The sequence below is a fragment of the Lonchura striata genome, chromosome 19 (genome assembly GCF_050655825.1).
Source record: "Lonchura striata isolate lonStrDom1 chromosome 19, ASM5065582v1, whole genome shotgun sequence".
Taxonomy (NCBI): domain Eukaryota; kingdom Metazoa; phylum Chordata; class Aves; order Passeriformes; family Estrildidae; genus Lonchura; species Lonchura striata.
Window position 1 is genome coordinate 3,273,489 of NC_140721.1, and position 24,340 is coordinate 3,297,828.

Consider the following 24,340-nt stretch of genomic DNA (forward strand, 5'->3'; position numbering starts at 1 on the left):
TTTGGCAGTCTCTGAAATCTTGGAGGTTTGGCTGGCTCCTGAAAAACAGGAGGGGTTTTTTTTGTCCTGTTAATTTTATATTTTATATTTTATTTTTATTTTTATTTTTATTTTTATTTTTATTTTTATTTTTATTTTTATTTTTATTTTTATTTTATTTTTATAATTTTATATATTTATATTTTATGTTTTGTGTTTTATATTTTATGTTTTCCTGTCAATTTTTTGTCAGCGTGGGGAGAAGTTGGCTGTGACTGTCAGGGCTCCTCCCCACCCAGGAGCTGAGTTCCCTGGGCCAAAGGGAGGCACCAGCAGTGGAAATCACTTGGCTTTAGGGTAAAAAAAGCATGGTTTTGGTTGCTCCCTTCACTTTTGGCAGCAGGGCAGAGGGAATGTTGCTCTCTGAGCATCTGCCTAATCCTCTTTGACCTTGAGTGGGCTTGTCACAATCTGAGGCAGATCAAGGGATGATGGAGTGGTGTGTATTCCTACCTAGGTTTTGAGTTCCTGTATTTAATTTTATTAATTTCAACCTAATTTTTATTAATTTCACTTAATTTTCTTAATTTCACTTTTTGTTCTGAAGCCGCAAATGTCAGTTGGAAGTTTTAATGAATCCTTAATCTGTTAAAAATGACATTTTTCTCCTACCAGTCCCCACTTTCTAAGGTTTTAAGCAAAAAGTGTTTCTGAGCTGCAGTCTGCCTCTGAGTGCTTAAACTTCCTGAGAGAAAGGAAACCAAATCCTTCTATTTCCATCATTTTCTGAGGGTGAACATGACCTTTCCTCCCTCATTTCAGTCTGGATGCTGCACGAGAAGCGATGCTGTGGGAGCCACAGGAAGAATGCCAAGAAAAAGATGTGTAAGAGCCACATTTTATAGCAAAACTCCAGCAAATTGGTCATTAACTCCAAAATTTCGTGTTGGTGCAAGACAGGGAGATGGGACAGCCCAAGAGAAAACTCCCCCAGCGTGTTTTCCTGTGAAAAGTTGTGAGATTGGTGTAAAAAAAAGAGTTGTCCTTAGCTGGAAATATTTTCATATTCTGAAGTAATTAACTTGGTGTTCATCTGGGTGTGCTTCTTCCCATTAAAGTGTGAGGATTCCTCGTTTCTTCTCTCCATATGGCACAGGGAAATAAAATCACTTTAAAGAGCAAATGGGTTGTGTGGAGCCAAATAAATTTTATTCCAGAAATAGTCCTGTGATTTTCAGGGGGGGGAAAAAAAATTAGCAGAGTATGTTTGTGATTAAACTAATGAAGTTAATTTATATTTACAGCTAATGGAGATTTGCATCAAATTACTGATTTACAGGAGGTGTCTGAGGATGATAGAATCCAGGGTGTATCTCCCCAAAATTTGATCAATTTGGATTTCATTTTTTTCACTTGTGTCAGTGCCTTCAGCAGTCTCAGTTTATCAGAATTATACTTTTAAATGCTCCCAAGGCCTACATTTAGTCTTAATGAATGGCTCGTTAATTTTTCCTAACCCTCGAGGTTTTCCCTTGGTTTTGGGGAATTTTTTCTACCTTTTGGTTCACATTTGGAGTTCCTGCCCTTTCTGGAAGCAGCTTCCTGAGCTGGTTTTATAGGAGGGTGATTTAAAAAAATCCTGGAAAGGGAAGCAAATAATTAACCTTTTCTGCCTCTGCAACTTTCCTGAGGATGGTGATTTTGGGCCTCCCAAGATTCCTGTGGGAAGTTTCAAAGGGAACATCTCCCTCCATTCCAGTCAGCTAAATAAAACTGCACGAAAATTAAAATTTCAAGACCCCTGATTCAAATGTCAAGATCTGCTGATTCACAGGTGCAAGAAGTGGCTATTCTAACTGTCAGAACATCTCTCAATAATTCAGATCCGTGGCAGATATTCAGGATTTGTCCAGCATCCCCTGTGAGCAGAACTTCCAGAGGGGAGTGGAGTGTAAAACGCCTCGGCTGAGCCACGCTCCCACCAGTGTCAGCACCCCCCTGGGCTCAGGTAATGCAGGGAGGGGGAAAAAGAGGATTCACAGGGGGTGATTTCTCCTCTCATGCCAGCCAGACCTTTCTGCCAGGATTTTTTTGGGTGTAGAAAATCACCAAGGTGAATGGTGAAGCTCCGTTTCTCTGTGCAGAAGCGCTTGCACAAGAAATGCTGTTGCTCCTGTTTGTTGGGAATCTCACTGCCCAGAGGAGAATTTACAGGCACACAGAAAGGTCTCTGGAAGATATTGGCAGCCTTCATAAGTCAGATATTAAGTAATTTAAAATTGAACTGATGCCTGTGGGTTTTAGCATTTTAAAGGCAATTTAATAAGCACTCAGTATGGTTTGAATGTTTATAACAAGTTAAATAGCATGATACATGCTTGTTGAGCTGGAGTGGCTTTAGAGTAATGAATTGAAATTTGCTTTGTGCTTCATTAATTTGGTGTAACACAGTGGCTGGAATTCCTCAGTTGGCAAAGTTTTGTCTGGGGTGAAACTCCTGGGTTATCAGTTTGGTCTTTTATGGGTAACAGTTTCTCAAGAGTTTCTTGTGCAAATGCTTATTCCCTTTAAACATTTTTCTGCTTCTGTTGAAATGTGCGAAAGATACAAAACTTCCAAAAATAATTCTCCAGCTTTGCTGTCTTTTTTTTTTCTTTTCCCCCGTGTTTTTTTTTTTTTTTTTTTTAATTCTAGAGGAAAAATTTCCATTGGCCTTTGAGAAATACAAACAGTGCCGTGAATTTTCTTCAGATTCTTCCTTTTGTGGCTCTCAAGAGACCTCCTCCACAGTGTTCCAGACTTTCACCACAGCCTGTGAAGGGGAGAGGAGCATGGAAATTCCAGTGGTGGCTCCAAGAGTTTGCCCATTTGCACTGAAAGAGCCTGTAAGTCAGAAAATAACTTAGGCCGGGAGTTTCTTTAAATATTAAATATTCCTTTAATGTTCCTCGGAAATATTTTTAACAGTATTTTTATTAAAAAGAAATGCAAGTAGAGAAATGCTTGTAGGTCTTTGTTTCAGAATCGTGGCTCTGGTGGTGAAGTCCTGGTTGATGTCAAGGCACTGATGGTACAAAGGTTTGGGTTCCTCTTGCTGGTGCCTGCTGGCCTCTCTCCAAGGGGCCCTTCCTGCCTCCATCCCTGCCTGGCTGTGGGGAATTTCCACCTCCCAGCCTTCGGAATCTTGGATTCCCACGGACTCGGCAAAAGGGAAAACCCAGATTGAAGATGGAGTCTGGAATGGACTTGGCAAAAGGGAAAACCCAGATTGAAGATGGAGTCTGGAATGGACTTGGCAAAAGGGAAAACCCAGATTGAAGATGGAGTCTGGAATGGACTCGGCAAAAGGGAAAACCCAAATTAAAGATGGAGTCTGGAATGGACTTGGCAAAAGGGAAAACCCGGATTGAAAATGGAGTCTGGAATGGACTTGGCAAAAGGGAAAACCCGGATTGAAGATGGAGCCTGGAATGAACTCAGCAAAAGGGAAAATGTGGACCAGATTTCATCCGGAGTGGACTCTGGGAAAAAAAAGGGAAAACCAGGACTGGATTATGGGTGGAGTCTGGAATGGACTCTGCAAAAGGGAAAACCTGGACATGATTACAGCCGGAGTATGGAATGGACTTGGCAAACAAGAAAACCTGGACTGGGTTTTGGGCAGAGCCTGGAATGGACTTGGCAATAGCGAAAGGCCAGACTGGATTTTGGCTGGGCTCTGGCATGGACTTGGCAAAAGGGAAAATGAGGACTGGATTATGGCCGGAGACTAGAATGGACTCTGCAAAAGGGAAAACCTGGACCAGATGTTGTCCGGTGTCTGGAATGGACTCAGAAAAAAGGGAAAACCAGGACTGGATTCTGGCCAGAGTCCAGAATGGACTCGGCAAAAGGCAAAACCTGGACCGGATTTTGGGCAGAGTCTAGAATGAACTCGGCAAAAGGCAAAACCTGGACCGGATTTTGGCTGGGCTCCTGAGTGGACTCAGCAAAAAGGAAAACCAGGAATGGATTATGGCCAGAGTCTGGAATGGTCTTGGCCAAAGGGAAAACCCGGTCCAGATTCCGGCCAGAGTCCGGAATGGACTCAGTGGGTTGAATGAGCCCTTTGATCGGGGTTTTCCCTTTGTGTGCACATTAAATGTGCCCAATGTCAGCACCCCTCCCTCTGGAGTGCCGAGTTTCCAAGGTCCCTGCAGCAATTTCCACTCATCCTTTGGGCACTGAAGGTGTTCCTGAGGCGCAGCGTTACCTCAAATTGTCTGTGCAGGCAGTTTTATATAAACCAGTTGCCTTTTCACCTTTCTGATGATTCCCAGTGCTGGGGCTGGGGTTCGGAGCTGGAATCAGTTTGCTCAGGCACGGCAGCAGCGAGTGCTCATTGTGTAGCTGACCTGACACAGGCAGGTCTGTGTCGTGCTGCTCCAGTGCCAGAACACTTGGAATTCATTAAATTCATTTACAGGGCAGAGTTGCCTTGAGTGGCCCTGCTGATGCTGTCACTTCTTGTCCAAAATCTTATGCTAGAATTAAGTGCATAGTGCCACTTTTAGGGCAGTGGGGATTTACCTCTGGTTACAAATTCTTAATTTTGGGGAGGGCTCTTCTGATGAACAAATGTGCCTGGTTTTAATAGTGAAAGATCCCAAGCAGAGAATGGGAACCGAAAAAATCTTGGAACTTTCCAGTCAGAAAATTCCCATCCAATTCTCCATTCAGAGTGTTGAAATAAAAGATTATGTAGCTGATGGTATCTCACAGCTAAAATATGACTGCACAGCAATCCAAGGAAAATTTTTGACACATTAGTCTTACTCTATTTTCATATTCTGGACTGATTGTAAATCTTAGTTTAAAATTTAATGGTCAGCTCAGGCTTTAATTGAAGGTTCTACCTTATTTTGGATTTAGGATGTTGAAGGGGAGGATTGAACATCAGCAGTTTTTCAGTTTAACTTCTTGTATTTAATTCTGTTTGATCTCACACAGGTTGGGTTGCCACCAGTTGCTTCATCCCTGAGGAACAGCAGGCAGGCACCTGGTAAGTCTTTTATCCCAGCCCCAGCCAAAATAAATGGTTCAATAAACAGAGAAATGGATTTGAAAAGAAATTCAGCAGTCTATTAATTATTTTTCCTTTTTTCCTCCACTGCATTTCATTGGATGTCTGTTTTTTGAGGGATAAATAGCTAAGCACTCAACCATGTACTGCTGGTGCTAATTAGGTTATGGATTTTGTGTTTGCACCTGCAGACTAAGAACTCTGACCTCTAAATCAACCTCTGTTTGAAGTGTAAATATTACTGGCCTCAGATTTCTGATACAGCATTGAGAGCTGCATGTGCAAGTCTGGCTCGAAATGATTTTTCCATTATGGAATTATTTAGGGAAATTTGATAAAATATGAATGAGCCAGGCCCGTGCAGGGTGTTAAATGAAATATGTAAGCAAGATGCTATCAGAGTGTAAGCTTATGTCACAGTTATTAAGGATTAATCACTGCTAATTAACTAGAATTTTTTTCTCTCTGTCTCAGCACTCTCAGAGGCATCTCCCCCCTCCATTGATGAGCTGCCTCCACCAGCCCAAGAGCTGCTGGATGAAATTGGTAAGAGGCACTTCACCCCAAACTGTGGGAGGCTTTCCAGCTGTGCTCAGTCAGGATTTCTCCCAAACCATTCACTGCCAAAATACACTGGAGCTTCCAAATTAGTTGCAGTCAATTATTAGGAAGATCAAGAGCTTAAATGATCAACAGCTTAAATAACTGGCAGTTCTTGAAGCCTCTGCATTTCTCTGAGTGGTTTCCTTGCTGCTGCTGCCAGCACACTGAGTGCAGGTGGAGTTTAACACGGAGAGGAATTTGGTGTACACTGAATTTTTCAAAGGTGTCCTGGAGCAATTTGTGTTCCTCATTAGAGGAGGCAGCTGCACCCCCCAGGTGTCTGTGCAGAGCTCATTGATTTACATTTCTTCTTTTGTTCACACACATCTCCAGTCAGAAAGTGTAAAAACTGCGTGGTTTTCACTGGGAGGGTGTTGGGGAAGAGTTTCCTTTGCTTATCCATCACCAAGCTCTTCCTAAATTAACACCAGACATTGGGGTGATTAAAATGTCCATCCTGACTCATTCACCAAAACAAGATTGGCACCATCAGTGATGCCATTAATGATGGTCAGGGGCACTTTGTAGGGTAATATATAAAATAATTGTAAATCATGTGCAGGTTTTCCTCTGGGGTTGGATGGGTAAAGTTATATGATACTTCAGTGTATAGTCAACCTAGATCAATATGGAAATAATGCTGTTTTTAACAGAACACTTAAAGCAGCAAGATTCCATCACTCCAGACTTGGAAGGGATAGGATTGCAAGACTCCGGAGTGCAAGTGAATGGTTGGTTGCTAACAGTCCCAAAGTAGAGATTAAAAATAGAAAATTCCTTTTGCCTCGCTGCAAACTGCCTCTGAGTCCTCATCACTGTGTGTTCGGCTGTAACAATAAGCTGCAATTTTTAGCCTGGTGCCCCCACCAATGTTTGCTGCCTTTCCCTGTGTGTTCCCTCCAAAGTCCACGGGGAGCTGCTGTGGGAGGTTTGCAGGTCTAAGCAGGAGAATTAATTTTCTGCTTTTATTATGCCACTGTGGCTTGTGCTGTGTTCCAACACAGGTGGCAACAGCCACAGGAGCAGAGGTGGTGGGCAGGTGATGTCAAATCCATTGAAGTTTCCATTCTGGGAGGGTGATTCAGTTCAGAAAGTGGCCAGTGCACCCTACCTGTTAATGTTCCTAATTCTCCAGCGTGAAATAATGCCTCTGATTTCATAGAGGAAGAAAATAGCTTCCACTGGGGTAATGAATATTGTATTTCCTGCTCTGTTACAAAGACAGCAGAGTGGTGAATCTTTGTGCTGCTGCAAATGCAAATGGTGCTAAGTGGGAATCATTTTTAGATGTACAACAAGTCGTGTCAGAGGAGCAGAAAACCTAAATGTTTATAGGCTGTGCTTTTTTTTCCCCTCCAGTGAGTCACAAAGTGAGCAGCAGTAGAAAAAAAAGAAGCAGACAAAAAAAGGCAAAAAAAAAAAAAAACCCAAAAAAAATGCAGAACATGAGTTAAGTCTGTAAAAAGCTCAATAACACAGTCACTTGAGAATGATGCTGGCACATGTTTGGTTATCCTACAGCTTTGTTAAATCTTTTCCTGAGGGATGGAAGTTCATTGGAGCTTCTTGTTTTTAGGGGGAGAGGACTGCAGCAGGCTATTGCTGGCTGCTCAATCACTGTGGTTTTCTTGGATTTGCATAAAGCACAGCTATTTCAGACTCCCATTTTCTGTGGCAGCCTTGTGCTTCCTGCTTATCACAGCCCAGCAGAAGGGGCTGAAATATTCCCCATTAGCCCAAACCTAAATTTAACCCCATCACCATGAATTTCCAGATCAGAAAATTCACCATGGGGTGCCCTTCCCAGCCCCAGTGTTCCTGGAGCTCAACCTCAACCCTAAGCCCAACCCTAACCTTGATTTCTGTGGGGAGCAGAACTTGCTGATAAGTTTTTAAGGGGAAACCAATGGATTTTGATAAATAGGCAAACCAAGCTGTCATCCTCAGGTCTCCCTTGGATTTCTCTCCCATATCTGGGATTGGAAGGGGAAAGATTAAAGATTCATTTCCACATGCATTTTTCATTTCAGTGGGAAACAAAATGTAGAGTCCTGTGAATCTGGAAATGTGTTGGAGTGAAATATTTATCTGGGCCTTGCTGCTGGCCACCTTTGACTGCAGATAATGGGAATTTGTTCATCTGGTAGAAAATCAGGCCTGACTGAGGAAAGAGTGACTGAGAAGTGGGCAACTGGAAATTGCCCAAGTGCAGCAAAGAAAACAAAATTTTAATGTCTTTATTTATCTTACTTTAATACTAAAATCTTGCTGTTTGTGTGAATAGCTCTTGATCAAGTTCAAATGGAAAAAAGAGGAAAAGAATCTGAGAAAAATGAGAAGGCAAATCAGAGTTCATGGACTAAGGAGTCATTTAATCTAGCAGAGGATACAGAAAGGTATGGAAAAGGATGGGAAGGCATGTTTGGCTTTGAGTTACAAAGACTTAGAATTTTAATAAGATTCAATGTTTGCAGAAAACTTTTAAGTGCCAAATGTTTTATTTGGAAATTTGCAGCATGAACCTTGTCACCATCACTTTGGAATCTTTTATTTAACAGGGCTCACTCCAGTCTCGATGATATTTTGGAAAGAATGCTCCACGCAGTTCCTGGAGATGAGGAGATCCAAGAACAACCTCAGGGACACACTTTTGGGTGAGCTGATAATTTATATTTGTGTTGAAGGGTTTATTTTGTGTGCTGTGTACAGATCTGTGGAGAACTTTGCAGAAGATGGGCTGTGACTCCTTAGGGAGTGTCAGGGAACTTGCCTGGAGACATGAATGTGAACTCTCCTACTAAACTGAGAGGGAAAAGAATGTTTTGTTAATACAACTTCCTGTAGGTGGAAAGCAAATACTTCAACAGCCCTGGGAGGCAGTGCTTGGTCTTCACAGAAATCAGAGATAATTTGACAGAATGGGGGAATTTTTTGAGACAGAGAAAATGTGCATTAAGAGAACAGAGTCATGAAAGCTCTTTATAAAGAAGATTTTGTGAAAATGGCTGTGCTTTCATGGCAGCATATTAGGAAATTTGAAGAATGTGACAGAAGTAATTTAAACGTCATTTTAAGGAAAACATTCACATCCTAAATAACTGTTTTTCCTCTTAGAACTAAAGCTCAGAGCCCAGTAACTGAACAACTGCACAGTGAGTGCTCATAACTGGTCCCTAACTTCTGTCTCACCAAGGAACTTGAGAAATTCTCATGTTTGACATCAAAATTTTCTGTTTCATCCTGTTAAAAAAAAAAAAAAAGAGATGACAAAATGACAAAAACTCTGTCATTCAAGGGCTGCCAGCCTGCAGGATCTGCAGGATCCAGAAGATGCTGGAAGGAAGAATGGAGTAGAGGAGAGAGGAGCCTGGGCTGGAGGCAGAGCATCAGGGACTTCAGCAGGTGCCCTTTGTCTGTAGAGCTGCTGGATGCACCCAAAGTTTGAAATGTGCCAAATCTCTGGTTACTTTTGGAAATATTGATGGTAATTTTAAAATGTAGAAGCCTGGGGGTGACATCACTGTGCTTGTTATTGCATTACAATAACAGATTGTTACAGCATCAGCAGCTGTGCCCCTGTTTTCTGTCAGAGCTGAGCTGGGACTGGGCTTCAGGGATGGAAATCAAGATTGGTTTCTGATTTTCTGATCACCACAAAGCTCCTGGGTGATGCAGGAGCAGCAGAGCTGAGACTGGGCTCTGATTCCAAATGTGGCTGAAAGATTCAAGCAGAGGAACCTGTAGCTCTTGATTCACTTGCTGTCTCTGTGTGGCTTTCATGTTCTGAGCTGAATTTCCCTGTTTTTTAGATGAGATAAAGGATCAGGAATCCCACCCCCAGCAGCAGCTGGCTTCAGGTCCACCCTTCAGGTGAGACTCTGTGAGTTAAACTGGAATTGTGGTAGAAATTTATTTGTGGCATGAGCTGCATTCCTGTTTTCCCTGAAAAAGAAGCACTGTGAAATCCCATTCCCTTCATCTTGTACTTTATATTAGAAAAAAACAACTGCCTAACCTTTTTTTACTCCCTTTTTTTTTTTGTCCCCTGCAGGATAATTGTTTTGGATGAGAGCTCTCTCCATGATTAAAACACAGAGTGAATAAGTTCTACCCATCACCTGCTTGCTGCTGCTTGCACTGTGTTTAGTCTGTGAATTACAGCCCTTTTTGGCCACATAAACACCTGTAAAGCTCAGACTTCATTAACAGCAGCAGCAAGTTCAGAAGAAAATCTAATTCTCTGTGTTCTGATATGGTTTGTACTGGTTTGATGCCATTGTTGCATGCCCAGGCAGTGTCAGTGTGCAGAAGTGAGCTGTTTTTTTACTGTCACATCCTTATGAAACTGCTTTTTATTGTATGTGCACGTGCACATTTTCATAAGCTAAAGAATTCCTTGCTCTGTTGCATTATGCAGTTTTCAGATTAAAGACAAAATGATTGTAATTCTGTGGGCTGCTGGTGCTGCTGAGGCACTGAAATGTTTCCATGCTGGAGTGTTACAGCCCATGTAGTGTCTGTTTTTCCTTGCTCATTAAATTTAACAAGGTAATTTCTTGTTTTCGCTTTACTTAGTGCTTTTGTGATCTAGTGTTGAACTGATTTGACTGATTAAAGGGATTAATTGCTGTGCAAAAAGCTAATGAGGAAAAGGCAGTGTTCTCCAGAGATTGCAAGTGCAGCAATATGTTCCCTGCCAGCACCAGACAAGAATGTGAAAAAAATGTGGTTGTTATGAAGGTACCTGGTATTTAATTCAACCACATTTTTGGTAGGCCTTGTCCAAAAAAAAACACCAAGATCTCTGGATATAATTGAGTTTTGGATGAGAATTTTGATGGGCACAGCAATTTCATGTTTAACACTTTTTTTTTTGTGGTAAATACTGTTCAAGGTGCAGGAGTGAAGGGTTGTCTTGTTACCTGGGCTTTGAGCTGGTTTTGCACATTTTCGGGAGTGTCAAGTTTTGCATCTTCCTTCCTGCTTTTGCAAGGAAGTGCTCCAATTCTGCACTTGTTTGTTTGGTTTAACAACATGAATAAAAGTTTCCAAGGTTCTTGTGCTGCCTTTGGTTCTTTCTCTGGCTTGGAGGTTCATTTTTGGGCTTGTTTTGTTGGGGTTTTTTCACTTGTTTTTAATGCTGCTTCCCATCATCAGCCCGTGGTACGGCCAGGGAGCTGCTCCAGGGAGGATGCTGCAGAGGTGAGGGAGATTTCTGAGGAAAGATCAAGAGAAAATAAAAATCTTTCTTGTGTTTGTGCTGTGGCGGCAGTGACAGAGCTGGAGCAGAAACTCCTCAGGCCTAGCACGGGCCTCGCCCCAGGCTCTGACACAATTCTGTCCAAAAAAAAATAAAAAGTTTCATATTTTCGAACCCAGACTTGTACCAACCTGGATTCTCCGTGTGGGACTTTGTTCTCCAGGCAGAAGGATTTTTATTCCTGGGAGGAGCTGCTGGAACAAGATCCTGCTCCCCACGGCCCTGGGGCTGTGTCAGCAGCAGCGACAGAGAGCGAAGAAAGTGAAATTGCAAATTTTTATTTTGTGATCCTGTCCTTGTGTGGCTTGTGACTCATAACTGAGGGTCATTCCCTCTCGCTTTTTGGGCAGTGTTTTTGTTGGGTTTCAGGCTTGTTCAATGAAATAAAAAGTAGCCAAAGCCCGTGGGGCTGCAGCAGTGTGGCAGAGAGCAGCACGGGATTTTCACATGCACAGAATTATCCATCCCTGCATGGATAACAACACATGAAAAATCTCAGCTTCCTGCATTTCTTCTTCTATTTTATCTGTGGGACCAAATGGTGAGCAGACTGTCAGCCGTTTCCCTATCTTTTTTTTTAATCTTAATGTGGAGAATTTTTATTTCTGTTGGTGGAGGGCCTTTCAAGTAGCCCCATAGCCTGTCTGATCTCCTTATCGGGGCCAGAACACAGCAGAGATTTCAGTTCCTCAGCTGCTTGTACTTTCCCAGATTTAAGTTTAGCATGGATGTAAATCATCCTGATAACATAAAGCATGGGCACAAAAGCTGTGATTAACAGGAACAATTAAACAAGGGCCAGTGCAAGGCAGCAGAGGAGATCAGAGGACCCATCTAATGCTGGTTTTCAGCTTCCCAGAGAATGAAAGCCCAATTAATTAAATTAAAACAGTGATACTGAGCTGTTCTAATTCCTCTCTGAGCCCTGTGAGCTGAGCTGGTCTGCACAGCAGGAGAGAGGGAGGCTGAGACAGGGATGGGTGTCCTGTCCCCCCACACCAGGTCATGCAGCCATGGGATGGTTTGGGTTGGAAAATACCATAAATATTATATAATTCCACCCCTCTGCTACCTTCCAGTAGCCCAGGTTGCTCCAACATGTTTAATTCCTTTGTACTGGGCTGGTTTGGGGATTTTTGTTTTATTTTTGGTTTGAAGCAGAGAATCTCAGTGGAAAAAAAACCAAAACCAAACCCTCAGTCTCCCAAATCTCATGGCAGTACAAATTGCTGGGGTGCCTGGCTGTGGCTCACCTCATTTTGACAGCAATTCAAGGGTTGAGGAGCAGAAATCTGTAAAAAACTCTGAAGGCAGGCAGGCTTTTTTAGAGATAGAGGAATTGGGTGAAACCCAGTTTCATTGACTTGCTTGTCTTCAATATCACCTTCAGAAGCCTTTCCTGGGCTCCTGAATGGCAGAATCTGCCTCCAAAAACAGACCTGTGATTGCAGCTGGGGTAGATAAACAGCAGGACTGGAGATTTAAGATGAGGTGTGAAGCTGTGGAGCTTGTGGAGGCTTTTTTTTATCTTTTATTTTATCCTTACAGGCTTTGGCATCTTTTGTTTGCTGTTGGTGGGTCTTTGCTATGCCTTGGGGCCTGTTACCATTTGTGTTTTCACCCTTGCTGGGAAATCAGTGGATCCAGACCTTCCCTTATTGCCTTAACTCTAAAAAAAGAAAATTAACTTTTTGTCTGTTTTTTTTTTTTTTTTTTTTTTCCCTGGCTGTCTGTAGTGATGTTTGTGGCACTTGCCACGAGGGATGTGCCAGCTCTGGTGGCAGGAGGGGATGTGTTTTCTGTCAAACCTTCTATCAGCCAATAAAACAGATGAACTGCTCCGTATTTATCAGTGTTTATTAACACAGTTGGCTCCTAAACATCCCTGCTGGATTTATGCCAGATTTGCAGCATCTCCCTGAACTTCCCAGCAGGACCAGGTGATGCAGGCAGGGCTTGGTCTGTCAGGGGATGGTGACAGACCATGTTCCACCTGACTCTGGGCCAAACAGCCACCTGGGATGTTGGGCACTGAGGAAAAATTGCTGTTCATTTTTTATTTGGTGTTCTTGAAAGGCTCCAAGGTGAGGGGCTGGGAGGGAGGGGGCTCCTTAGGAGAGGGGCATGGTGGAAATCTGCAGTTTCTCCCATGATGGGATGGCTCCTCACCTGCAACAAGACACTAAGACACTGTCATATCTCTTTTTTTTTGTCGCTGGGGACCTCTCCAACCTCTGAGAGGCCCCCATCAGCCCCACCCCGAGCCCCTCTGTGCTGCTGTGGGTGGCACAGGCAGATCCTGGAGCTGGCAGTGGTGCAGGCAGGACGTGGCAGCTGTCACACGGGGTGGGATGGTGTCACCTTGTTCCTCAGCTCCTCTGCAGCGACCTGGGGACTGGGGGCAGCTGGAGAGGTTTTCCCCATCCCCCGGGGGTGGTGACCACAGCACAGCATTCCCAGCAGGCAGCTCTGGAACTGGGCAGGGAAGGGAGGGACAGGTTATTTGTGGCAGCAGAAATCCGGCGTCACCTGGAGACCCGGCAGCTTGGATGCTGGTTATATTTTGGGAAAGATCTCTGTCTATTCCCAGCCCAACTCTTTGTGGTTTATGGACAATAAAAGTTTCATTCTGTTTGCTTTGTGCCTTCAACGAGCAGCTTGTGAGCCAACATTAAGTTGCCTGACCCCATAAAACCATGGAAGTGGAAAATGAGCTCTTGTTCAGGCTTGCAGGCTGCTCCCTCCCTTTCCATCTTATTCCCAAATCCTTGCTGCTTACACAGCAAACCCGAGCCTGTGACCACACTTCCAGGTAGGACAGATGGTTCCTCCAGGATTTTTGAGCTGTTCTCCAGCTTGGTTTGTTTCTTTGGAGCTTTGTCTCACCTGTTTGTTCATGAAGACGTAGATGATGGGGTTGTAAACCGTGGCCGTCTTGGAGAAGTAGGAGGGCAGGGATGCCAGGGCTGGCTGGATGACAATGTCCTTGTTGGTGGCCACCACCAGCGCAAAGGTGGTGTAGGGCAGCCAGCAGGTGAGGAAGGCCACCACCATGACCACCACCATGCGCGTCACCTCCCGCTCCGCCTGCTGCGTCGTGTCCGACTCCCGCTGCTGCGCCGCGGCCTGCGGGGAATTTTGGGAGAGAGGGAGACGCCTGGCAGCAGCTCTGGAGCAGCATCCCATCCCTTGGGAGCCCTGGTGGCAGTGCCAGGAGGAGCCAGCTCCTCTGGCTGTCCCCAAAACCCGCCCTGAGGCTCCCCATGCCGTGGGAGCGGAGCGGCGCGGGCGCACTCACCGCCCGCAGGGTCAGCAGCAGGTTGGTGTAGGAGAAGAGGATCAGGCTGAGGGGCACCACAAAGCAGGTGACAAACAGGGCCAGGATGTAGCTGCTGTTGTTGCTGCCACCCGTGTACCAGTTGGGCCCGCAGGAGGTTCTCAGGCCTGGAATAAAGGTTGGGAATGAGCCTAAAGCTGTTAGGGCTTGGATGAGGGCTCAAGGATGGGCTCTAAAACAGCCATGCCACCCGAGCACCTCATGTGTCCATCCCTGAGGGTCTGGAGATCAGCCACTGGGGAGTTTGGGCTGGCCAGATGCCCTCGGTGATTTTGTGATTTGTTGAGTTGTGCCAGGCCCCTTCAAGAGCGGGTTTGGGCTGGGTGTGTGCAGCCAGAGCAGCTCCTGGCTCCAGGAAGAGTGTCCTGTGATGGGGAACTTCCAAAGAACAGCCTCCAGGAGAGGACTGTTGGCTGAGCAAGGAGGAGGTATTAACAGGAGAGATTAACCCTTTAGACTCCAGCCCAGACACTCTCCAGCTACCCCAGGCTTGAAAACAAGGTGCAAGAAGACAACACGGTACAGTCTGGTGCACATCTCCCCTACCTTCAGGCACGTAGCTGCTCCAGCCCAGGAGTGGTGGGGTTGTCCAGAGCAGGGACCAGCCCCAGGTGAAGGCACAGCCACTGGCAGCGTGCTGGTGCTGGAACCGAAAGTCTCCCAGGGGTCTGCAGACCACCAGGTACCTCTCCAAGGCCAGGATGGCCAGGGACCACAGCCCCACGATGCCTGGGGGGGACAGCAGGGGTTGTGTCTCAGGAACAGCTCCTGCTGCCTGTGCTGGGATGTGGTAGATGATGATTTAGTTCAAGTAAATATTATCTGAACGAGGAGTCGGATGTTTTTTTCTCACATCAGGGACAGCTGTGATATTTGGCAATTAAAAACTGTGATTTTGGCATTGTTTCCCTCACGGCAGGGACAACTGTGATATTTGGTCCTTAGAAGTGAAGCTGGCAATGGGTGGCTGTGATGCCTCCTAGTTACAACAGAGTATCCTCGAGGAGAAGTTTTGTGCCATTTCCAGTCCCTGGTGCACAGCAGCCACCCCCCATGAAATGCATCCCAAACAATGTCCCCGGGTGGCATTTCTCACCCTGCCAAGACCCAGACTGGACGTGTGGTGACGTGGCACAGCCAGCCATCTCCCCAACCCTTCCCTGTGCTAACCAAGCGCTGAAGGACACGAGTCCCACAAGTGTCGATGTCAGGAGGCGAGCCACCTCCAGCTCCCTTCTGCTAAACCCGAAAGCACCGTCACGGCAGGTCTGGAGCGGCCTCCTTACCCGTCAGGGACACCATGAAGCCCTCCAGCTGGCAGAGCCGCTCCCCGAAGACGAAGAAGCCGCTGACGTTGTTGGAGAAGCTGACGGAGCTGCCGCAGAGCGTCACCAGCAGGTTGGCCACGGCCAGGTTCAGCAGGATGTAGTTGAGGGGCGAGCGCAGCCGCTTGTGCCTGATGGACACCACGATGACCAGGCCATTGAGCACCGAGGCCGAGGCCACCACCAGCCCCATCAGCACGGCCACCGCCACGTAGGTGGCCCGGGGGGCCTGGTGGGGCCACTGGGGGCCATCGAAAGGCCCCGGGGTGCTGCTGTTTGGGGTTTCCTGGGTGCTGTCCATGGAGCAGCAGCACCTGGGTTAGGTGAGTCCCCCAAAAGCAGAGCCCCTTTATAGAGCTGGAGGGGCTGACGTGCCCCAGAGCAGCTTGGCTTTCAAATACCTTAAGCTTTTTTTTAATCTGAAGGGTTTGTCCTCCCCTCCTGCTTTTTATAATCAGCTCTTTATTCCCGAGGGGATAAAGAGTGACTTAAAACAAAAATCTGAGGGCTGAACAGAGCATCATTTAATTGAGTAGGTATTTTTTTTTTCTTTGTGCTTTCCAGGTGGGTTTTCCTGTGAGCCCAGCCTTGGCACCTGGATCTGGACATCATTCCCTGTGCCCTGGGTTTGCTGGGCTTCAAGGCTACTAAATACATATTAAACATAAATAAATATAAATATACATGCAGTATATATACTTAAGTGGGCCATATAGATGTATTTTCTCTCTCCATATATATACATATATATATATATATATATGTATATATATATATATGTATATATATATATATGTATATATATATATATATGTATATATATATATATATACATATATCTCCATATATGTTTTTTTTTTACAAATACTTATAAATACATATATAGTATTTATGCTATATTGGACCAAACATCCCCCAGTGCTCTGGTTTAAAACCATTTCTTCCCAAATCCTTGCCACCACCCAAATTCAAAAGCTGCACCACCAGCATCAACTTCTTTTTTTTTTTTTTTTCTTCCAATTTTTATTTTTTAACCTTTTTATTTTCGGTTCTCATTATAAATATTAACAAATCTGACCAAAAGTACACAGATAGGTAATACTGGAATACAAAAGTCTCTCAGGATGCAGGTAAGGACGGTTTCTGCAGCCTTCACATGGTAGCAAAACATTGGTATCAAACATTTCACGAGGCCTGGCATGACAACCACCAACTCTGCATGCAGCTGGGACGAGGGACAGTGTCCACTTAGAAAAGACTGGGGTACAAAGTGAAGGAACCCACACACACGTGTCCTGCTCCAGCTCAGGCATCAGCCAGGTTCATAGGCTGGAAAAAAGGATGGAGTGGAAGGAACTTTGCCAGAAAAGGGAGGCACAGCCAACCTGGTGCTCCTGGAGCTTCCCTGGAAGCTCAGACCCCAAGCAGGTTTTAAGGTGCTGGACCAGAAAGGATTAGTGGGAACATCCGGCTTGACAGGCTGCCAGCATTCAAATAAAATCCGTGTGTATCTGCAGGATGCATTTACAAATACTGAGTTATTTAAAAAACCCCTATGAATGTTGTTTTTTTTTCTTTTATCTCCCCCTCCCTCGATATCAAAGGTGTAACAAGGTGTAACAGGATCGTCACTTGGAAAAGTAAACTGTAAGTTTCCAGAGATTCCATTGCTTCCCAACAGAAAAAAAAAAAGAAGTTGGCAATACATGCACAGGGCTTGGGAACTGAGGGTAACTGAGACTCGTGGGGAAAGAGCAGCTCTTCCTAAGAAATCATTGTTTAAAGGCTTCCAAACATTTTGGGAATGGTGCAGCATTTCCTAGAAAGATTTAGCTTATCCCACTGGGCGTCTGGTGGGATGAGGATGAAGAGACCAGCCAAGGTGGATCACAGAGGAGGATATCTGGGATTATTATAACATTAATATATTATTACAGTGCCAAATTGATATTACTGTGCCATACACAGACATTCATTTGGTTTGGATGCTGTTTGAGGCAGAAAACGAATCGACCTCACGGCCATGTCGAACTACAAACACAATTCCAGCTTGGCTCCGAGGCTCAGCATCTTCATTATTTAATGGATGAATCGGAAAGGGACGAAAAAGGGAAAAATGATAGAAAAATTCAGCCTGCAAGCTGGCTTTGCTGGCAAAACAGCCGTGCTGCTGCATGGCGTGCTTTCATTAGGAGAGAAGCTGCTTCCTGGGAAGCAGGAACAGGCAGGTTGTTCCAGGGAGCTTTTTTATTTTGCCTCCCAAATGTGGAGCTGCCTACCCCAGGAGGAAAAGCGTGCTCTGCACAACTCTGCTGCCTGCACGTGAGTTACTGGAGAGGACGAGCACGACACTCCTGGAAGGAAAGCAAACACTCGTTCTGGGTTTACCAGGGACACGATCAATCATTCCAACAGAGGAGCTTTAAATGCAAAAAAGACTGTTTAGGCCCAAACCACAGAGACTGACAAACCACCAGAGATATGGCACAAGCTGCCTCGAGGAGACAGTTCTGGGTTTTGTGAGTTTTTTAGGGACGCCTTTTGCCGATGCCGGACACACGGACGCAGACGGACGCATTCGTTTTTTTGTTGTCGGTTTTTTTTTTGTTTTTTTTTTTTTTTTTGCCACTGACTTGCAAGGCAGCGAGAAGGTAACTGAGTGGAGGCAGGATTTGGGAGAGGAGCCAGGCTGCAGTGCATGCAGGGGTGCACACCTGCGTGAGTGCGAGCGGGAGTGTGCACGTGCACGCTCGAGAGCGGGGCCGTGGGCGCGGCGAGGCGTTCTGGACAAGCCTTGGGAGCCAAACCACCCGTGCCTTCTTCCCTGCGAAGGGCTTCCCTGCAGCCAGGCCCTGCTGTGGGCTGTCCTGCTCCCCTGGCTGGCCCGGGATCCCCCGGATCCAAAGCTGGGAGGAGCCCAAGGGCTGTGGAGCTGCGGCGCCGCGGGGCTCAGTCGCTGAGGACGGCGCCCGGCAGCTCGTTGGTCAGCGTGTGCCAGCGCTCGATTTTCTTGTCCTTGTTCTTCAGGCAGTCGAACCAGTGCTTCAGCCGCTCCCCTTTGGCATTAATTCCTAACACGACCCCGCCTTGGGAGGGAGACAGAGAGAGGGAGAGGTGTGGGGGGAGCATCAGTTCTGCAAGGGATGCTGAGAGATGCTGAGAAGGGACACCAGGGGATGCTGGAGGGAACCAGCATCCTCACAGCATCCAACTTGATGTGAAATCCAGCCCAAATTCCCCACTCCCTCGTGGTTCTGGTCTGGGACATGTCCCAGGCAGTGCCCCAGTGCCAGGCAGTGCCCCTGTCCCTTGTGCCAAGGGCTCACTGCAATCACAGTGGCTGTCAGAGGTACCGGGCACTTGTTAGTGATAAATCACAGTGACCAGCAACAAAATCATAAGCAGCCCAGACATCCAACAGAGATAAATGAAACCTCCCTGTTAAACATGTTTTGCACTCAGAGGAAAACATCTGAAAACAGAAAGGGACAGGCAGATGCATTTTCTCCCTGCTTGGATGCTCGTGAGAGGCTCAGGTGCAGGAGAGGGATAAAAGCAGAACCAAAACCCTGCGAGAATGAATGTGGGCATGGAGAACAAAGCAGGAGGGTGGAGGAGTGCAGGAGAAATAAGAGGAACAGACAGCAAAGATAAATAAAAAAGAGGCCAAGGAGACCTTTTGGAGTGTGCTGCTCACCTATGAAATCGTTGGATTTCCCAATGTCATAGTCCCACACAGTGACTTCCAGGGTCTTCTTTGCCAGGTCACCGTGCTTTATCTCATAGAAAAACTCCTGTGGAGGAGCAGAGGCAGCATGAAACAGGGGCTGGGGCTGCCCATCCTCCTCCTCAGGCTTTGCTGCCCACGGGGAACCCAACCCCAATCCCTCACACAGTGACTAAAGTGGTGGTTTTTTAATCTTTGAAGTCTGAGGTTGAGAAAAGCCCCTCGGTGAGAACCACACCCACCTCATTGAACTCGGGGTTCAGCGTTTTCTTCTTCACCGCCGTCTTGTGCTTGGATTTCTTGTCCTCATCTGGTTTCAAGTAACTGCAACGAGACCAAAGTGGGTCCCATTGAGGAGGGCAGGAGGCCACGGGTGGGGACATCTGTGGCTGCAGAGCCAGGCTGAGCCCCCTGACCCTCCTCCCCTGCTCTCCCCTGCCAAAATGCCCAAAAATGCTGGGGCCAGCTGGGAAGAGGCAGCATTTCCCCTCCTCAGAACCAAGGCAGCTGCTGGCTGCAGGCAGAGAGCAGAGATTATCCCATCTCCAGTCCCTAGGGGACACTGGCACTGCACACATGCTCTCCAAACCCAGCACTGCCAGCCCAGCACCAGTCCAGACTGGGGACTGTGACTGGTCTGCTCATGCAGAGCCCCTCAGGAGACAGGAACCACATGCAGTGTGGAAAAGGGAGAGGAGCGAGCAGCTTTGAGCTGTTCCCTGCAGATATTGAGCAGCACGGCACCAGAGCTGGACAGCAAACAAGATTAAAGTGTCATCAGGCAGAGAGGGGACCTGAAATGTGGGCCAGGCCAAAGTCAATCCATCGTGGTTTTGTGCTGGTGCTGTGCCTTTAAACGTCAGTTCTGCTGCCTTGCTACACGTTCCAGATCTTGCTCATGATTAAAAAATTAGGCTTGTGCCGAGAAGCATCACTTTGCTATCTGCTCTGATCCCAGCCCTGCAGATGTAATCTCCTGTGGATGGCACAGGGGACACCCAAAACTGGCTGAGTGCAGTGGCAATTGTGTTGCTCAGGGACTGAGCCTCCCATGGGCATCTAAAAAAGCAAGAGGGGATTTTTATATAAACACCTCCACCCTTAAAAAACTATTAAATAAGAACATGAAAGTGTGCTGCTGATAAACTCCATTATTGGATCTCCCACGTATGGTTTCTCCCAGTAGTTCTGCCTTTGCAAATACCATCCCTAAAAGTGCCCAAATTTGAGTCAGCACATTGGGGACGAGGAGGCAGGACAGGCACAGGGTCCTTCCTCGCCATGGCCACCACTTCTTCGCAGAGAGTGAATTTGAAACATGCCATCCCCCCAAAAAACAGCCAGGAGCCGTGGTGAGGCAGGGGGACAGCCCCACCCCACCTCACCTGGAAGCTCTGGCAGGGAAGGACGCCCCAGGCAGAGGCAAGCTGCTGCCTGATGGCCTCATTTGCATCTCCTAATGAGAACAATTAATTCCTGCTGCGGGGAGAGGCGGGGGTGACACTCACATTTTGACGTAGGGGTCGGAGTAGCCGTTGGCATCCATGGCGGCCAGGTGGGCACAGCGCATGATGCCCACCTGCAGGCCCTGCTTCTGCGAGCTGTACTTGAGGGAGATGAGGATCCTGCCACGCTCCTCCAGCGACTTGTCCTCTGTTTTATCTATCTGGGGAGGGAATGCACCCAGTCTGGGGGCTGTACCTCGGTACAGCCACAGCCAGACACTCCCCCAGCCGAGGGATGCTCTTCCCCGCATCCCTGATTATCTTCGAGGGGCCAAACAGCTCCAGGTTCCCACGTGCCACGGGGAGAAGCTGCTGTACCTGTGATTCCAAGGTGGGCTGGGGCTCTGAACCCCCTGCACTCACCGGCAGCTGCTTCTCCAGGCAGATGTTGAAGTTTTTGGTCTGGTTGGGTTTCAGTTTCTTCAGCGGGATGCGCGTCTCGCCGATGAACTCGTTGTGGCGGAACTTGTCCTCGTCGCACACCGAGATCCTGCAAGGGCACGGGCTGAGCAGGGACACTGGGGACAGGGGAGGGGCTGCCCCCTGCCCTGCAGGTCCCCCCAGTCAGGGAGCAGCTGAGGTCACCCTTCCCCAGGCCGTGGACGGGGCACCTCCTCTGCAGGCAGCTGGAAAACAGCTGGAATGCAGCTGGAATGGAATGCAGCCCGGGCAGGGCAGCTCAGGGTGTGAGCCTCTGTGTCTAAATGCACAAGCACCGTTGGAAAAGCAAGCTGGAGCCTCCACCACCCTAATGACCCTGCCATGAAAACATCAGAGTCATCAGTGACTAAAGCAAAATGATTCGGGGATGCTGCAGCTCCATTTTGCCCAGCCACGGAGGCTCTCCCTCATCCCTCCCTTGGACTCCCTGCTTCCCACACAGCTCCTTCCCTTCCCCAGGAGCTCAGGCACTGCTGGGAGCGTGGCAGCTCCCAGGGTGACCCTGGCTGGGACTCAGAGCAGCTCTGCCACCTCCTGTCCCACCAGCCAGACAAGGCCAGGAGTGATTTCCACCCCTCGAGCACGGGAAACATCCCAGCCTGGGCAGGTGAAGCTCCCCCAGCCCTGCTGGGATCCATCCCAGTGACGTGGTGCTGAGCCCAGGCTGCTTGCCATGAAAAAGCCACCAGTGCCTCTCCCTGAGCTGGCAGCTAATGAGTCATTCCTCGGCTGCTTCTGACAAAGTTGGTGCTTGCAGGGAGCCTCTGCTTGCAGCTCCCAAAATCCCAGAGGGCCAGAAGGGTGTCTTGAGGGACCAGCAGTGCTGGCAATGGGGAAAGCCACCCCCATGCAAAGGGAGCATCCTGCATCCCCACTGGAGCCATGCAGGGACTGCCTGGGCTCCCTGCCCATGAAGGAAAGGTATTTCTTTTCCCTTTCATCCTTTCTCCTTTAAAAAAAATATTCTTACAGTGTCTTCTCATCTTTTGGGTACCTGATTATTTTGTTTTTCACCCACTCCCTTTGGTGTCCATCTCCCCACAGGTGGCATTTCTGCCCTCAGGGACCACAAGGAAAAAGTAATTAAAGATAAATAATGCCCTGTGATCCCACCTGAGGGTAAATAATTGCACACCACACCTCTGGCCTGCTCAGCATCTGCATGGTTTATCCCTGGGTGGGTTATCCATGGATGATTTATCTGTAGATGATTTATCTGTGGATGCTTTAGTGCCTTACCCAAGGATGGTTTGACCACCCTCATGCTCACAAATGAGCAACAAGGAAACAAGGAAGCCATGGGGATGTCTCAGTGCCACAGCACAAGGATCAGCAGGGCTGAGGAGCAGCAGAGAAAAGGAGTTTGGGAAGAAAAAAAAAAAATTACACAAGGAGGAAAACAGGGAATGCTGCTCTCCAGAAAACTGTGGCTGGATGCAGCGTTACTATAGATACCCACGGAAAAAACCACCCCACCACAACAGTAAAATCCTCAAAGAGAATCTCAAATGCAGGCACGATATTCCCCATTTCCTCTCCTCTTTCTTGTAAAGATCAAAACCAACAATGGAGCAGCAGCAGCTCCAGAGCCAACACTGCTCTTGCCAGGCGTGGAGGGGACAGGAGGGGACAGGAGGGGACATGGGCTCACAGGGAGCTGGCAGCCCAGGATCTGTGTCTACACCCAGAAACTGAGCAGTGGTGCCTGGGCACTCAGGGAGACAGGGTTTGGGATGGTTTACCTCTTAAAAATGGGAGTACCAATTCTCCTGACAATGTCCAGGGACACCCCAGAAGCACAGCAAGATCCCAAACACAACCTCCTGCTTGCTGGGAAAGCTCAGGAGCCTCAGGATGGGCAAAAGCCCAGGAAGGAAACATGGAAAACTCATGGGGTGGTGGCAGGGAGAGCATCTCCAGTGTCACACTGGGAGAAACCCCCCTGGGCCCTGTCTCAGTGCCCTCAGGGACATGGGAAGGCCCTTGGGAATTGGTTTTTGGCACATCTGCAGGGCCTGGGAGCTGTCCCTGCCCTGGGCAGCACAGTGGAGCTGGAGACACCTCCAGACCTCTCCCAGCCCATTCCCTCTGGCCACCTCTCAGGTGGGTCCCCACATTTTGTGCCCACCTGTGTGTGCTGCCCAGAGGGGGTTTTGTGTCAGCTCTGCCAGTGCCTCAGGCTCAGCCCCCAGTCCCAGTTCCTCTTCCCAGCTGCAGCTCATCCCCACTGGAATGGCATTTCCAGCACTGCAGTGCCCTGGCCCGCCAGCGAGATGAGCAGGAAGCTCCAGCCCCATCCCTCCCTTTGGAAAAAGGCATAATGCAATCACACCAGCTTGGATTTTATTAGGAGAAACCCATCTGATGGAAATTTTTATGCCTTGGGTTAGAAAATCAGCCCCATGCCAAACAGCACGAGGCGCCTGTGGCAGCTTCATTCCCTTCCATCCCCACCTGGAGCTGGAGCTTCACCCCTTTCTCACATCTCCTTATTAATCCAAATCCCTCCAACCTGGTGTTTCATTTGATATCCTCACTGTGGGGTCCTGATCTTTACATCAAGGGCTGTGAACACCACCTTGGAAGGAAACTAAGCAGCAAATGAACAATCACTGCTCATTAAACTTCTCCTCCCTCCTACTCAGCCCGGGCTCCTGGGCTCCAGCCCTGACTCACCCAGCAGCTCCAGCAGCTGACTCACGGCTTCTGCTCCCTCACACCAGCTCCTCGGCCTCTTTCCCGGTGTGCAAAGGGGGAATGGGGGTCAGCAAGGATCCTTTGCCACAAAAACACACAGAGCACAGCCTGAGATCCAAGGTGGGACGAGGCTCTGAGCCCCCTGCACAGCCTGAGATCATCCCCTGCATCTCAGATCCCTCATGGCAGCAAGGGCGGCTCTGCAGGAGGAGCAGGTGATGCTGGCTTGGTTTAAGGACAGGCAGCACCAGGCAAGGAGACAAAATAACACCTTGGGAAAGTCCAGTTCTCCAGAAAACAAAAGGAGGATTCCATCACGGGCTCCATCACAAAATGCCTCCAAGTCGAAGCACAGAAACCACAGCAGAAATGAGTTGTAATTACGAGTGCACCTGCAATTCCAA

General features: G+C 47.6%; 3 protein-coding genes across 7 annotated transcripts in view; 1 reads left to right on the plus strand and 2 right to left on the minus strand.

The window, feature by feature from the left end:
- The window catches only part of TEX14 (testis expressed 14, intercellular bridge forming factor), a 34,045-nt gene extending 23,345 nt beyond the window's left edge, over positions 1-10,700 (plus strand). For 3 of the 5 annotated variants that reach the window (XM_085557055.1, XM_085557056.1, XM_085557057.1), the window contains 11 exons: positions 802-864; positions 1,863-1,987; positions 2,674-2,864; positions 4,969-5,020; positions 5,516-5,587; positions 6,298-6,375; positions 7,929-8,040; positions 8,203-8,298; positions 8,940-9,046; positions 9,454-9,514; positions 9,696-10,700. In XM_085557055.1, coding sequence (XP_085413181.1) covers positions 802-864; positions 1,863-1,987; positions 2,674-2,864; positions 4,969-5,020; positions 5,516-5,587; positions 6,298-6,375; positions 7,929-8,040; positions 8,203-8,298; positions 8,940-9,046; positions 9,454-9,514; positions 9,696-9,732 — 994 coding nt within the window. In that variant the 3' untranslated portion in view covers positions 9,733-10,700. Of the gene's footprint in view, positions 1-801; positions 865-1,862; positions 1,988-2,673; positions 2,865-4,968; positions 5,021-5,515; positions 5,588-6,297; positions 6,376-7,928; positions 8,041-8,202; positions 8,299-8,939; positions 9,129-9,453; positions 9,515-9,695 lie in introns of all 5 variants that reach the window. The other 2 variants (XR_014949402.1, XM_085557058.1) reach the window with 2 other exon arrangements.
- Positions 10,701-12,743: 2,043 nt separating this feature from the next.
- On the minus strand, positions 12,744-16,055 carry LOC110467708 (pinopsin). Its single transcript, XM_021524966.3, has 5 exons — positions 15,528-16,055; positions 14,788-14,970; positions 14,203-14,348; positions 13,791-14,030; positions 12,744-13,379 (listed from the first exon to the last, which is right to left on the minus strand). The coding sequence occupies exons 1-5, from the start codon at positions 15,865-15,867 to the stop codon at positions 13,242-13,244; spliced, it is 1,047 nt and encodes a 348-aa protein (XP_021380641.3). The 5' UTR covers positions 15,868-16,055; the 3' UTR covers positions 12,744-13,241.
- Positions 16,056-17,827: 1,772 nt separating this feature from the next.
- DOC2B (double C2 domain beta) overlaps positions 17,828-24,340 on the minus strand; it is a 31,770-nt gene continuing 25,257 nt past the window's right edge. Inside the window, exons 5-9 of the mRNA XM_021524898.4 lie at positions 21,162-21,288; positions 20,802-20,959; positions 19,536-19,617; positions 19,264-19,360; positions 17,828-18,652 (exon numbers count right to left, since the gene is read on the minus strand). Coding sequence (XP_021380573.1) covers positions 18,516-18,652; positions 19,264-19,360; positions 19,536-19,617; positions 20,802-20,959; positions 21,162-21,288 — 601 coding nt within the window. The 3' untranslated portion in view covers positions 17,828-18,515. The remainder of the gene's footprint in view (positions 18,653-19,263; positions 19,361-19,535; positions 19,618-20,801; positions 20,960-21,161; positions 21,289-24,340) is intronic.